Here is a 12340-nt window from a genome sequence, read left to right as displayed (position 1 = left end):
TTTTTTTTATTTTGTTTGTTTGTTTGTTTGCACAAAAACACACATAAAAAAAAAAAAAAAAAAAAAACTTTCTTCCCGTCACCGTTTTTGTGGCTGCAGTTTGCAGACGCCGTTTTGGCTGAGGGCGTGTCTGAATGGTGGTGAACGAGGCGCCATGGCTGACGAGACGGTTGGAGATTGTCTTCATGATTGCGATGTTTCTTATTTGTCTTCTCTCGGACGGATTAAAGTGTAAAAACGGAAACGCGTTTTTTTGCATTGGAGGGTCATCTGCGATGTGCGAGCGAGACGCGAACGCGTTTTGGTGCGACGACATGGTGCTGCCTCCCACTCCAGGGGACGACACGGCACGGTGCGACTGCACAGCACACAACAACTCCCTTCTCCTCGTGCACATGGTGGAGGTGGGCCCCTCTCTCACGTCTGTCCCGGCGATGAAGAGCATTCGGCGCAAGGATCGCTACTTGTATCGCGTTCCCATTGCACCACTTGTGGTGTCTGCACTAAGAAATAGGACAGGAAGTTTTATCACATCAAATACAACAGACGGCATATTTGGCGCCAGGCTTTTTGCGCCGTTGCGTCGTTCAATTGGACTCGACTCACCCGTCCTAGGGAAGTGTACAAAGAATACAAGTTCACTGAACATATCCTACAGCTTTGACAATTTGTTGGTCTCCTCGTCATCATCATCATTACTTAGGGGCACGGAATCCATCATTCCCTTTAAAAACGACCGCTTTGCCCTCCAAAAGCACCTTCCAAATCTACAACGTGTCTTTGGTCAGCTTCTTTTGCGACGAAGTACAGAGTTGGAGTCCAACCGAGGGTCGTGTTTAAATGCCCACCTTGTTATTGTGATAGCTGTTGTGCCGGGTACACAGACGGCATGGATAAATAAGAAGGCTGAAGCCGTTCCAACGACTCTGTTGGACGTCAATACGTATGTTAAAAAAACGATTAGTTTGTATTTACGCAAAAAGCCTCGTTATATTCGGCTATTGAAAAACGTTTGGTTTGTTGGTATCCCCATTGGATTCCCCGTGCATCGCGACTTTAATTTTAGTACTGATTCCACTGTTTCGCAGAGCACCAGTGATCATGGATCTGAAGAGAAAAAAGAGAACTCTCCTACAACTGTAGGGGATTTCCCATTCAATGTCTGCCACCCCGGCGTTGAGAATCTGGAATTGTGCCGTGAGATGTGTCAGCATTATGAGAAGCAGGTTTCACAGTACCAGGCGGCAAACAGCGGATTGCAGAAAGCAACGGAGACAATTGGAGGACGCGTGGGGCAGCGCAGTTTTTTTCTTCTCTACCGCGATCACTTTAATACAGAATCGTATTTTGAGAGGTCATACTGGAAGGATTGTTTTCAACTTTCTATCAACGGGAGCTCTGCCATGGCAAGAAGCGTTGCGAGTAGTCTTTTTTAGATACGTGTGACCTTTTTATTCATGCCGGTCTGCATTCCCTATCACTTCCCCCACAGTCTGGCCGCGATGTCAACAATGGCGGTTGTCTTGGTAGTGACTATGGCATACCGGCTTGATCACGAGTCAAAATTATGAATTTGCTCTGATTTTATTTGTGAGAACACTTTAAGCGACTTCTATACATGGATTTCGCCAACTCTGTGTCTTTGCGTGTGTCCACATATATATATATATATATATATATCCTTTTGTTTCTTTATGCTGGTATTAATTCCTTTTTTTCCGTTTGTTGTGTATTGTTGATTTTCCATGCATGGGTGCATACACGCACACACAAACACATACGTTGCTCTTCATGAGTCTGCGATTTGATTTTTGATTTTTATTTTTTTGTTTTTTTTCTTCATGTGTGGACATTTGAAGCTCGTTGAGAGGGGGTGGTTCTAAGTTGATGAGACAATGCGCTTTGATCACGGTCGCAGTCACGTCGACATCTTTTAATACCGCCTCGGCCGCTGCGATATCGCAGTGGGACGCGAGGCGTGTTTCTTATCGTCATGATCAACATGACCACTGCAAGTCTTACCGCAGTGCAACTGCGTTCAAACTGCAGCCACACGAAGTGAATGAGTCGAACGTCCCGTCGGCTCGGGAGGTTATGGCGATGATTCCATCGAGTAAAGAGTTGCAGGAACAGTTGCCATCCGCCCATGAGCTGGAGGCAAAATACGTCCGGCCGGCAGCGGTGAACGCGGGCCCGGTGAGGCGGCAGGAGGAACCGCCACTGTGGCCAAACAGCGACACGGTGGAAGAAATCATGGAGGAGATGCGTTACGGTAGCGTTGAGGAGGGGGATGTTGTGCCGTCGCCATCGCCCGAACACATTTTACTGGCCTGGCGTGCGCTGATATGGGGCACGCTGTATGCTGTCATTGGAGTGTCTTTTGTGGTTTACGTGGCAATGTACACATGCGGAATGCGAGGTGTGGGCGATGTATTGGGGTACACGCGGGGTCGGGCAGAGCGTGAGCGCAGTCGTCTCGCTAAAGATGGAGAAGAGGTGGCTTATTATGTGGTGGATCTAACCAATCCTTCTACGCTTGTTGAGCAGGTGCGGGAGATTTGGAACGCGCTGCAAGAGGTTGCTGAAGACGGGGATAAAGACGAGCATGCATCCTCTTCGAGAGAAGGGGGCCCACGTGTGTCTTGAGTGCGTCGAGAATTGGAGGACGGCACGCAAAATGGAGACGAGGGTGGAAGGGAGCGGGGGGAGAAAAACAACCACCCGAGAAGAAGAAGGAAAAGCGCAACGTCAACACATGGATGCATGGATTTGCTCACGCAGAGGCGTCTACGTCTTCACGGGCGCATGCGTATTGTAAAACGATTGTCTCTCACGACACCCCGTTTCCGTTTTTTTCCTTCTTCTCTTTTTTTTTTTTTTTAAATTCTTTCTTCTCCCATAAAATATATATATATATATATATTTAATGAGATAGAAATGCGGTTTTTTTGGCTCTGAACGAATGAGTCCCCTCCTTGTGGGCTGCATTGTTATATATATATATACTATTTTTCCTTGTCGAGACTCTATTCTCATTGAATACAGGGTATATATATATGAAGGGGGTTTTGTTGTGGGTACTCTATGCAAATACGACAACAGTTTACCACACATATCATTCACAAGAAATAATAAAAAAGAAAAAAACAGAAGGAAAATAGAAGAGGGAGGCTTCAAGAAGATGATTCCTTCATTGGCGAATGTAAAGCATATTCTCCTTGTATTGAGTGGCAAGGGTGGCGTCGGAAAGTCAACAGTGGCCTGCCAACTTGCGCTTGCCCTGACGCATGTGCATGGGAAACATGTGGGTTTGTTGGATGTTGACATCTGTGGGCCGAGCGTACCAACGATTTGTGGCGTAGTGGGCCGTGATGTTTATCGTGACGAAAAGGGCTGGCATCCCGTTTCTCTTGTAGAGGATGATTCAACTCCCGGTGCGGGAAATCTCAAAATCATGTCTATTGCATTTCTCCTGCCAAGTGACAAGGATGCTGTTGTCTGGCGGGGCCCAAAGAAGGATGCCATGATACGACAATTTGTGACAGATGTGCAGTGGGGCACGCTAGACTATCTTATCATTGACACTCCGCCGGGCACAAGTGACGAACATCTCACGCTCTGTGAAATACTCCAGCCGTTTAATCCCACTGGCGCCGTGATTGTCACAACGCCCCAGGATGTCGCAACGGATGACGTGAAGAAGGAATTGTCATTTTGCCACAAGATGGGGATTCGTTGCCTTGGTGTTGTGGAAAACATGTCGGGTTTTGTCTGCCCCCACTGTGCCCATTGTACCGACATATTTTCCCGCGGTGGTGGAAGGAAACTTGCTGAGCTTTATGAGGTGGAGTTTCTCGGTGCCATTCCCATTGACCCCATGCTTTCTTTGGCCGAGGACAAGGGTCAGTGCTTTCTAACAGCGGAAAATGGTGAGGGAAATGAAACAGTGACAGCGGTGAAGAACGTTATTGGTGCCATATTGAAACAAGTGGAAAGAGCATCGATTTAGGAGTAAATGAAGGAAATTATAAATATTGCTCTTTGGGTACGTGGAATATATATGTTTTTCCACTACTGTCTGTGTCTTGTTTTCTTTCTGTATAAACATGTGTGTGTGTGTGTGTAGATGTGTGATGTGCAGGCTTGAGGCATCTTTACGGTATCGCTTGTTTTTTTTTTTGTTTTGTTTTTTTACCCGCCGCAGGAAGTTAAGGTAACGGGAGAGAGGGAGAGGGAGAGGGAGGACAAACAAAAAAGAAGGAATTTTGAATGCCACGGCGCAAATGTTTTGAGGGTCGTCGGATATGTTTGCGAAAGGCCCCAAAAGATCACACACTCTTGGGACTTTGTGTCATGTACTGCGGGACGGGTTACCGCGGATTGCAGCTGCAGACCCACGCACCGACGCATCACACCGTTGAAGGGGTGTTGATTCAGGCAATGAAGGATGTTGGGCTCATCGAGGCGATTGAGCGGGGTCGTGTGAAGGGCGATATGCATCATTTTGCGCGTTCATGTCGTACAGATCGGGCCGTGCATGCAGTACGGAACCTTATTTGTCTTTTTGTTTTTACAGAGCGGATTGAGGCGTTGGGTGGGTGCGAGAAAATAAAAGAAATGTTAAACACAACATTGCCCTTGACGATACGAATAGCGCGGGTAACGCCTTTAATGGGCAATTTTATTCCCCGCTTCTCTTGTAATCGGCGTGTGTATCATTACTTAATACCGGCGTATGCTTTTGTGGCACCGTGCGACTACTGGAAGGGTTTTTATGAAAAATTCCCACAGGCAGCTGAATTACTGCGCCGCTGTTGTGCAGAGGCGCGTTCTTTTTTGGATTTATCCCCTGCTGAATCGGATCCGTTACTGGCAGCACTTTTGACTGCTGTAACGCGTGCGAATGACTTTCTCCTCCGTTATGTGGTGGGGACGCACCGTTTTCATAGCTTTTCCGTTGATTTGCCGCAGCGCGGCGTAAGCGGGTGGAACCGCAAGATCATCGTACCGAGCAGCAATGAGGCCGTGCGATCCGTGTACCGCTGCGAGATTGCCCCGCGTGTTTTCTTGCTGCCGCGGAACACCACCGGGTTAACTCGGGCGGAGTTTCAAGCCGCGCTCCAGATACTGGGGAAAGATTCTTCTCTTGCATCCTCCTCTGTATTGCTATCTTCTCTGTTGGAGGCAGCCGCAACGGCGGAACGTTCCTCGGTGGATGACTTTCCGAGTGACGCTCCGTTGCCTTTTTTGGTTTTCCAAATTGAAGGCAACTCGTTTCTTTTCAATATGATAAGAAAAATTGTTGGGACACTCATTGCCGTGTTACGAGGTGCCAGAGAGACGCTTTTCGCGGAGGCCTTATCACCCGATCGGCGTGTTGTGTGCCCGCTAGCTCCAGGGCCGTATTTGTATTTGTTTCTTTCGACGTATCGCCGGTATGACACGGTTGTGCGTGGCAGCCGCTCGGTGCGTTTCCGTCCGATTGCACACGAGTGGCGTGGCGAAGTCACTGAGGCGGCTGCGACGTTTGCTCGTTCTTCCGTTGCAGCCGATGTCGTTGATCTCGATCTTAACCGTACGCCTGCCATCGGCACGTTGCTTGCCGCACGCGATGCTGCACGCCGAGTCACGCGTCCCTGCTGGGAAGAGGAGGAGGACTGCCATCTTTTGGCCCTGAAAGATTACCATCCGGTCGCTGTGGAGCCGCACCCGCCCTTTTCGGAAATGACGATGTTCCTGCGATCTCTGCGGGTGCACAATTGGAGCATTGAAGTTGTAAAGTCACCCGCTTGTGCCAGCGTTGTTTCCCCAAAGGGAGGGGGCCATTTAACTTCCAACGAGAATGATGATAAAATGAACAAAACACACAAGCGAAAGAGGCAAGGACTGGCAGAAGACTTGGCAGCCGAGGGAGGACGACCACTGAAGATAAAGCGATCTTGTGAGGATACGAATGGTGGAGGGAGCGGAGAATCCTCCGTTTTGATGAAGACTTTGGATAACAGGGATGCTGGCAACAAAGAGAACCTGAAAATGGATGCTGATGCTGATGGTGATGACGATGATGACGACGACGACGGTTGGATTTATGTCGCCCCAACAGAAGAAGCGGCGAGAAGCAAACGCCGTGAGTACCACCAAAAACAAAGGGAGCGTTCCCGTGCGTGGGTGCACGGCGGTCCCGAAAAGGAGGGAGCGGCAGCCGATTGGGAAAGCGAGGGGGGAGGCAGCGAGTAATTTAAGCAGATGATAATTTCGCCTCATTTTTTCTGTCAGAAGGGGTCTAAGAAAGTTGGAAATTATTTAATGGTAAAGAGAATATATATATATATATATATGTATATTATATACGGTTATTGGGATAAGTGAACATGATTTTATTTATTGGAACTCGGCCTTACTTTTATTTTTTATTTACTTTTTTATTTTTATTTACTTTTTTTATGACTTATATTTAATGGGTGGTCCTTCATTGTATTAGCGGCAGTGACTGTGGCCGTTTCTGGACGAAGCATGGGCGAAGACCACATCTTCAAGTCGGGTGTGTCGCACAATTACTATGGAGAGGCATTGTATGCGCAACAGAAGCCTATTCCTTGTCCGCAATGCAAACGTGTTGGGCGTCTTGCTGGGCATCTCAACGAGATTTACCGCCGCATCCCCAGGACTCAGTGGGAGGCCCTTGTACTCTGTCATAGATGTGGCGAGAATGTCTTGCGTCACGAGGACATGGCAACTCATCGGCGTGTGTGGTACTGCTCATACTGCGAGATATGTCTTTGTACCAAATGCCAACGATAACTGAAGGAAAGAGACGATGCAGAATGCCGCCCATTCACGGGTATCATTCTTGTATTGTCTTTATGTGTTTCTTCTTATATTTTTTTTTTTTTTATGATGATGTGTGCGTTTTGGTGGCATCGATTGTGATGAAGAACATTTGGCTTTCTAGCGCTGTGACTCGTACTAGTTGCTTCGTTATTATCATTGTTTTTTCTGTGGTGTTCTTCTTTTTTTTTTCTTGTTTTTTTTTTTTTTTTGCGGATGGCAATGCGGAGGGCGACTTGTTTTTTCTTTTTTTGTGTGTGTTTGTGTGTGTGTTTCTTTTCTGGGCAACGGAAATGAAATCGAAGTTTAATAAATGTATGCATGTATGTGTATATATGTGGGCTACTTTTCTTGTGTTTGCACTTGTTTATTGTTTTTACTTATATTTTGTTTTTTGTGCGTGTTTCGTTTGCTTGGCGTAGTGAGGTGCTGGAAGTTGGGGTGAGGAGGGGCTCCTGGCGTGTGTCTCTGTGCATGTTGGGTGCTGGCAAAAGAATCGAGTCAAGTCTTAGTCGTTTCTAATGACGGCAGATGTGGGCTTGTTGTCCCACAAAGAAATTGGCAGGGCACGCTCACGCTGCCGTGCATGGATGACTCGATTGGCGAAACACTTGTCTCCTCTCGATGCCTATACCGTTAGGCCTGATGGCTCCGAGCCGTTGGATTTGATTGCATTAAATGCGGGAGTACAGGCAGGTGTTAGTCCCTTTGCGCTGCGTCAGGCCCTTCTTGCATACACACAGCTGCCAGAGGATATATTAAATATTTACTTTAGTTCTCTTCTCCCGTTTGCCTTGGTTCATTCAACGATGCCTGAAATGTCATTGATGCCACTTGTAACAAAGGCCTTTGGAATGGAGATGATGGTTGAAAATGCCCTTGGGGTTGTGTGCGTGATTCGTGTGCCGAATTTATGGGCCAACGGATCATCACCCCGTGGTGGACTTTCACTTCTGTATCTACTTTGTTGCAGGGCTGGGGCTGTATTGGATGCACTTCGCCGTTTTTTTCAGCCGCCAACACTAGGAGTGGATGAACGCGTGTTTCATGGATCACCACCAGAAGATGAGGATGATGCTGGCGTGCGCGTACTTTTCTGCGAACCGATCGAGGAAGTGCCGGGACTATATATTGTAAAGGAATTTATTACGCAGATGGAGCATGACGCCATCTGGTCGGAGTTGAAAGGACCAAAGGCTTCGGCACTGGAGTTGGAGACTCTCGCCCACCGCAATGTTGCGCACTTCAACCGACGGTTTTACTATGGTGTGAATCGAATTGGAATGGAAGGGGATTCCGTTAATGCGAAGCCAGCCTTTTATGACTGGATGCAGCGACGTCTGAAGAACGAGGATCCAAGGCAAAAACTGCAGGATTATCCTTCTGTGGCTCAGACCTTTTCTTGTGACCAACTGACAGTGAACTTTTACAATTATAACGACGGGAATACAGCTGCCTCAGGTATTGCCCATCACGTCGATTCCCATGCATCGTTTATGGACTGCATCTATATTGTTTCTCTTGGATCCCATACAGTTTTGGAGTATAGTCGACACGGCGTACCACCAGACGTGGCAGAAACCTTTGGTGTTTTTGCGGCGCCAAGAAGTCTGCTGCTCATGACAGGGGAATCACGTTATTCGTGGACGCATGGCATTGCTGGGAAGCGGGTGGATATTCTTAGTGATCGAATTCCCCCCGTGTGGCGCGGGGACCGTGTGAGCCTCACGTGGCGATGTGGTCGTGATGCTCCACACCGGCGCATCCATTGTATCTGTAAGGAGTTGTGCGATGGTGAGTAAAACAACAATACGTTCTATTTACATGCTTATACGCATATGTATTTATTCCTCACGTTTATATTCTTTTGCCTTGAAAAGGAATGCGTATGGGATAACTTTATTGTTTTTTCTCTCTGTTTTCACTTCTTAGCCTGTTGGTGGTGTCGTGCAGGAACAACAGCAAATGAACCCTGGGGAACTAGCTGACGCCATGGCATCTCCCGCACCCCGTAGAAACTATGGATACCAAATAAGTAAGTGGTCATATATGATGACTTCCCTTGTTTTGCTTGCGGCGGTGCTTATCTCATGGCTGCAGCAAGAAGAGCGGAGTTTGATTGGGCGAACACTTTTTGTGAAGCCCAAGTTTGTTCTGGATGGTAGCAGTTTTTATGCCACAACTGAGGATGGAAAACCTGTACGACTGCGTCTTCGGCTTTTGGAGGCCCCAGAACTTGATCAGCCACACGGTCGACGCTCCCGCCTTCATTTGAGTCAACTGCTGCTCAATCGTCCCGCACCGGATGTGCTTTGTCGTGTGACGGGAGTGGATGATGTCGGGGGTCTTATCGCAGATGTTTTCATCCCTGGCAACGGCTCGGATCCGAGGAGTTTGACAAATGTGCAGGAAGAAATGGTGCGTCAGGGGTGGGCGTGGGCAATGGAAGGCGGCTTCGCTCCCAACCAAAAACTGCGCGCCATCATGAATGAGGCGCGTGAGGCCAAACGAGGCCTCTGGGAAGATGACAGAGCCGAGATTTTATACATGGACCGTTTGGCAAGAAGACGGAAGTTAGGCCTGCCATCGCAAGCGGCAAGGCAGCGTCAGCAACACGGCGGTCGGAGTAGCCCTCGTTTTCTTTGAGTGTGGCCGCAGCTCGAGCGGTTGTGATCTCCCCATTGGCGTTAATTGTGGCCGAAGTGTCTTTTTTTCTTTTTTTTTCTTTTCGAGTTATACGCTATTGACGCGGTTTTCTGGGAACTCTTTCAGTGACGCACGTTGGCGTCGCAGATGTGTGCGTGCGATCCAACAGGGAAAAATTCACCCTTATCCTTTGGTTGTTTGATTTCGAACGGTTTCTTTTTTTTTTGCATGGCTTTTTGTCTCTGTTGGTGCGTTTCCTTCATTTTTCAAGGGTTTCTCGTGCTGTCTTTAACGCAACAAAAAAAAAGAAAAAAAAAGGAAGGAACGTGTGAGTGTACTCACATCTGTGAGAACGGAAAAAAAAAGGGTGAAAAAGGCAATAAAAACGTAACACACACACACACACACACAAGCTTTTCAATGCGCATTACACGTGGATTTTACATGCGACTGTCGCGGGTGCAGCGTCAGGTAACTCTGCCATCAACAACGAAACTGAACCCGGCCCCTGACCATTACGTGGCATGGGGTAAAGCCATATTAACAGAGAATTATAGACGCGTGGGCCCGGAGCATATGTTCCGTACCGCTATTCGTGCACAGCAGCAACTGCAGGGCCTTGCTGATAAGTGGACTCCTGACGCAAAGGTGTATTGCTGTGGCTCTATGGTTACATACGGACAGATGGAATGGGGAAGTGATCTGGATCTTGCTTGCATGTTCGATGATCCTTATCCTTCTCATGAGGTTCAAGCAAAGCGAACAGACAAACTATGGACTGTTATAAAACGTTATGTCCCACACTATCTGCGAAACAATCTTCTTGGTCTAACAGAGGCCCGCACACCTGTGGTGAAGCTTCGGTTTGCCAACGACGAGAAGGTTGCCCGTGCGCGGTACACACCATTGAGTGAGGAGGAAGATCGCAAGGCCCGTACGGCGCTTTTGGATGTGCGAAATCAATGCATTGATGAACGTGAGGTGGAGTACATTGCGGATAAAATGGGACGAGAAAACGTAGAGGGCATTTGGGTAGACCGCACAACGTACGGCTGTCGTATTGCCATTCAGTGCTCCTCAAAGGAGCAGATGATTGAGGCAATTGGATTTTTTCCAGATGGTAAAATTATGACTCGAGGCATGCGTGAGGACTATACACGTGACGTGCTTGATCCACGTTATGTACCGGAGATTTTTATGTATCGCTGGGATATTTCTTTTGTGGGATATGGTGTGAAAAACAGTTATCTAATTCGTTACTATTTGCACAACGGTCCTAGTGCCACGCGACACGCGGCGATGGCTGTGAAAGCATGGGGTAAAGCCACAAATGTGGGTGCAGGATCTGCCGCGATGCTTACATCTTACGCTGTTACCATCATGTTTCTTTATTATTTACTTGTCACGCAGCAATTACGCTGGGTCGACCCATGGTCACTCCCGCATCCGGCGCATCTCCCGCGATATCCCGATTACTCTCCTCTGCCTGAATGCGATCCGACGGAATTGGGGCGTTTATTGCACGGCTTCTTTATTTTTTACGCCCATCATTTTGACTATGAGAAGGAAGTTGTCAGCCTCAGTCGTAATCGTCGTAGCCAGCGCTCGGATATTGGGTGGATTTTTCCACAGAACAAAAAGGGTACTTTTAGTTATAACTTCTGCATCGAGGATCCATATGAGGATGTGGGGACCGGGGGGCTCAACTTGGGTCGTCATCTCCATCCTGCAAAGTTTCAACTTGTAAAGCAGGAATTCCTGCGAGCGGCGCAGTGCATGGAGCGATTTTCTCCATTGACAGCGCCTGAGAAGTCAGTTCTTGGCGTTCGCCGCGCAGAGTTGCGCCACTTTGATAGGGGAGATAAAGAAAGGGATTGGTGAGGTGGAGCGGAATGAAATAGCGATTGCATCATGAGACCCCGTTTGTTTGGCTCCCGTTGTTTTTCTTTATTTTCTATTCAGACCGTTTTCTACTTTCAAATACCGCCACTGTGTACGCCCTGCATGAGCATTCTGCCATCCATGCATTATATTGTAAGAAGATCGGGAGCTTAAAACACATTGTTTACATTGCTTAATTTGGATTTATGCATGTTGCCGTCAATATATATATATATATATATATGTATATATATTCTGTTTCTTCCCCCTTCCTAATGGATATTGTTATTGGTGTGCTTTTGTAATCTCTATCTGAAGATTTTTTCTTTTCTTATTTTATTTTATTTTATTTTATTTTTTGGGTCAAAAGCCTGAGGGAAGAGAGAGAGGCGCAGTCGCTCAGCGTTTTATTTGACTTTAAGGGGGTGTATTCACATCTTGTCATTTTGCGTGCGCTTTCTTTTTTTCTCCCTCTCTTTCTCTCCTGTTTCTTTAGGCGTGCGTGGGTGGATTGACCCTTGCTGGGGATGACTGCATCGGCACGTGAATTGCGGGAGCGCCTCGCCCGTGAACAGCTTGAGAAGGCCCGCTCACTGAAGGTTGACACGCATGAGCAGGCCGTGGAGGCGATGCAGCACTTGACGCTGGCAGTTACGTACAACCCATTTTTTGTCAATGCGCTGCTTTTTCGCGCCCAGTTGGCGGCACGGCTGTCTCGCTACGACCACGCCGTTTCGGACTTTTCGCTGGTAATACAGTTGGAGGACCATGGCTTTGACCGTCGTCGACTTGCAGCGACGTATGGGGCCCGTGGAAACGTGTTGCGCAAGATGAACAAAATTACTGAAAGCATCATTGACTTCACGCGGGCGGCGGAAGTTGAGCCGGATAACGGGACGTGGTTGTATGAATTAGGCATTTCTTACTTGATGCAGGGCAGCCGGGCGCTAGCTCAGAATTTTTTTTCGGCTGCGCTGGGGGAAAA

At 47.8% G+C, this 12340-nt stretch overlaps 8 protein-coding genes across 8 annotated transcripts, besides 15 other annotated features; all 8 read left to right on the top strand.

Moving 5' to 3' along the window:
* Positions 1-30: part of a microsatellite that runs on past the window's edge.
* Positions 1-12340: part of a sequence feature (heterozygous, Esmeraldo-like haplotype) that runs on past the window's edge.
* Positions 46-67: a microsatellite.
* Tc00.1047053503579.80 (hypothetical protein, conserved) lies at positions 135-1436 on the top strand (the record flags this gene model as incomplete). The annotated part of the gene is made up of 1 exon (XM_807321.1): positions 135-1436. The coding sequence occupies one exon, from the start codon at positions 135-137 to the stop codon at positions 1434-1436; it is 1302 nt and encodes a 433-aa protein (XP_812414.1).
* Positions 1657-1680: a microsatellite.
* On the top strand, positions 1888-2646 carry Tc00.1047053503579.90 (hypothetical protein, conserved; the record flags this gene model as incomplete). Its single annotated transcript, XM_807322.1, has 1 exon — positions 1888-2646. The coding sequence occupies one exon, from the start codon at positions 1888-1890 to the stop codon at positions 2644-2646; it is 759 nt and encodes a 252-aa protein (XP_812415.1).
* Positions 2850-2881: a sequence feature (T-rich).
* Positions 2904-2923: a microsatellite.
* Positions 2963-4009, top strand: Tc00.1047053503579.100 (nucleotide-binding protein, putative; the record flags this gene model as incomplete). Its single annotated transcript, XM_807323.1, has 1 exon — positions 2963-4009. One exon carries the CDS (start codon positions 2963-2965, stop codon positions 4007-4009), a length of 1047 nt encoding a protein of 348 aa, XP_812416.1.
* Positions 4223-4243: a microsatellite.
* Tc00.1047053503579.110 (pseudouridylate synthase I, putative) lies at positions 4270-6237 on the top strand (the record flags this gene model as incomplete). Its single annotated transcript, XM_807324.1, has 1 exon — positions 4270-6237. One exon carries the CDS (start codon positions 4270-4272, stop codon positions 6235-6237), a length of 1968 nt encoding a protein of 655 aa, XP_812417.1.
* Positions 6037-6081: a microsatellite.
* Positions 6319-6350: a microsatellite.
* Positions 6398-6456: a sequence feature (T-rich).
* Positions 6514-6801, top strand: Tc00.1047053503579.119 (hypothetical protein, conserved; the record flags this gene model as incomplete). Its single annotated transcript, XM_807328.1, has 1 exon — positions 6514-6801. One exon carries the CDS (start codon positions 6514-6516, stop codon positions 6799-6801), a length of 288 nt encoding a protein of 95 aa, XP_812421.1.
* Positions 6876-6896: a sequence feature (AT_rich).
* Positions 7005-7040: a microsatellite.
* Positions 7350-8630, top strand: Tc00.1047053503579.130 (hypothetical protein, conserved; the record flags this gene model as incomplete). The annotated part of the gene is made up of 1 exon (XM_807325.1): positions 7350-8630. One exon carries the CDS (start codon positions 7350-7352, stop codon positions 8628-8630), a length of 1281 nt encoding a protein of 426 aa, XP_812418.1.
* On the top strand, positions 8794-9474 carry Tc00.1047053503579.140 (hypothetical protein, conserved; the record flags this gene model as incomplete). The annotated part of the gene is made up of 1 exon (XM_807326.1): positions 8794-9474. The coding sequence occupies one exon, from the start codon at positions 8794-8796 to the stop codon at positions 9472-9474; it is 681 nt and encodes a 226-aa protein (XP_812419.1).
* Tc00.1047053503579.150 (RNA editing 3' terminal uridylyl transferase 2, putative) lies at positions 9622-11355 on the top strand (the record flags this gene model as incomplete). Its single annotated transcript, XM_807327.1, has 1 exon — positions 9622-11355. The coding sequence occupies one exon, from the start codon at positions 9622-9624 to the stop codon at positions 11353-11355; it is 1734 nt and encodes a 577-aa protein (XP_812420.1).
* Positions 9865-9885: a microsatellite.
* Positions 11578-11609: a microsatellite.
* Positions 11674-11713: a microsatellite.

Source organism: Trypanosoma cruzi, genomic scaffold (assembly GCF_000209065.1).
Source record: "Trypanosoma cruzi strain CL Brener 1047053516721 genomic scaffold, whole genome shotgun sequence".
Classification (NCBI taxonomy): domain Eukaryota; phylum Euglenozoa; class Kinetoplastea; order Trypanosomatida; family Trypanosomatidae; genus Trypanosoma; species Trypanosoma cruzi.
This window is presented reverse-complemented; position numbering and strand designations above follow the sequence as displayed.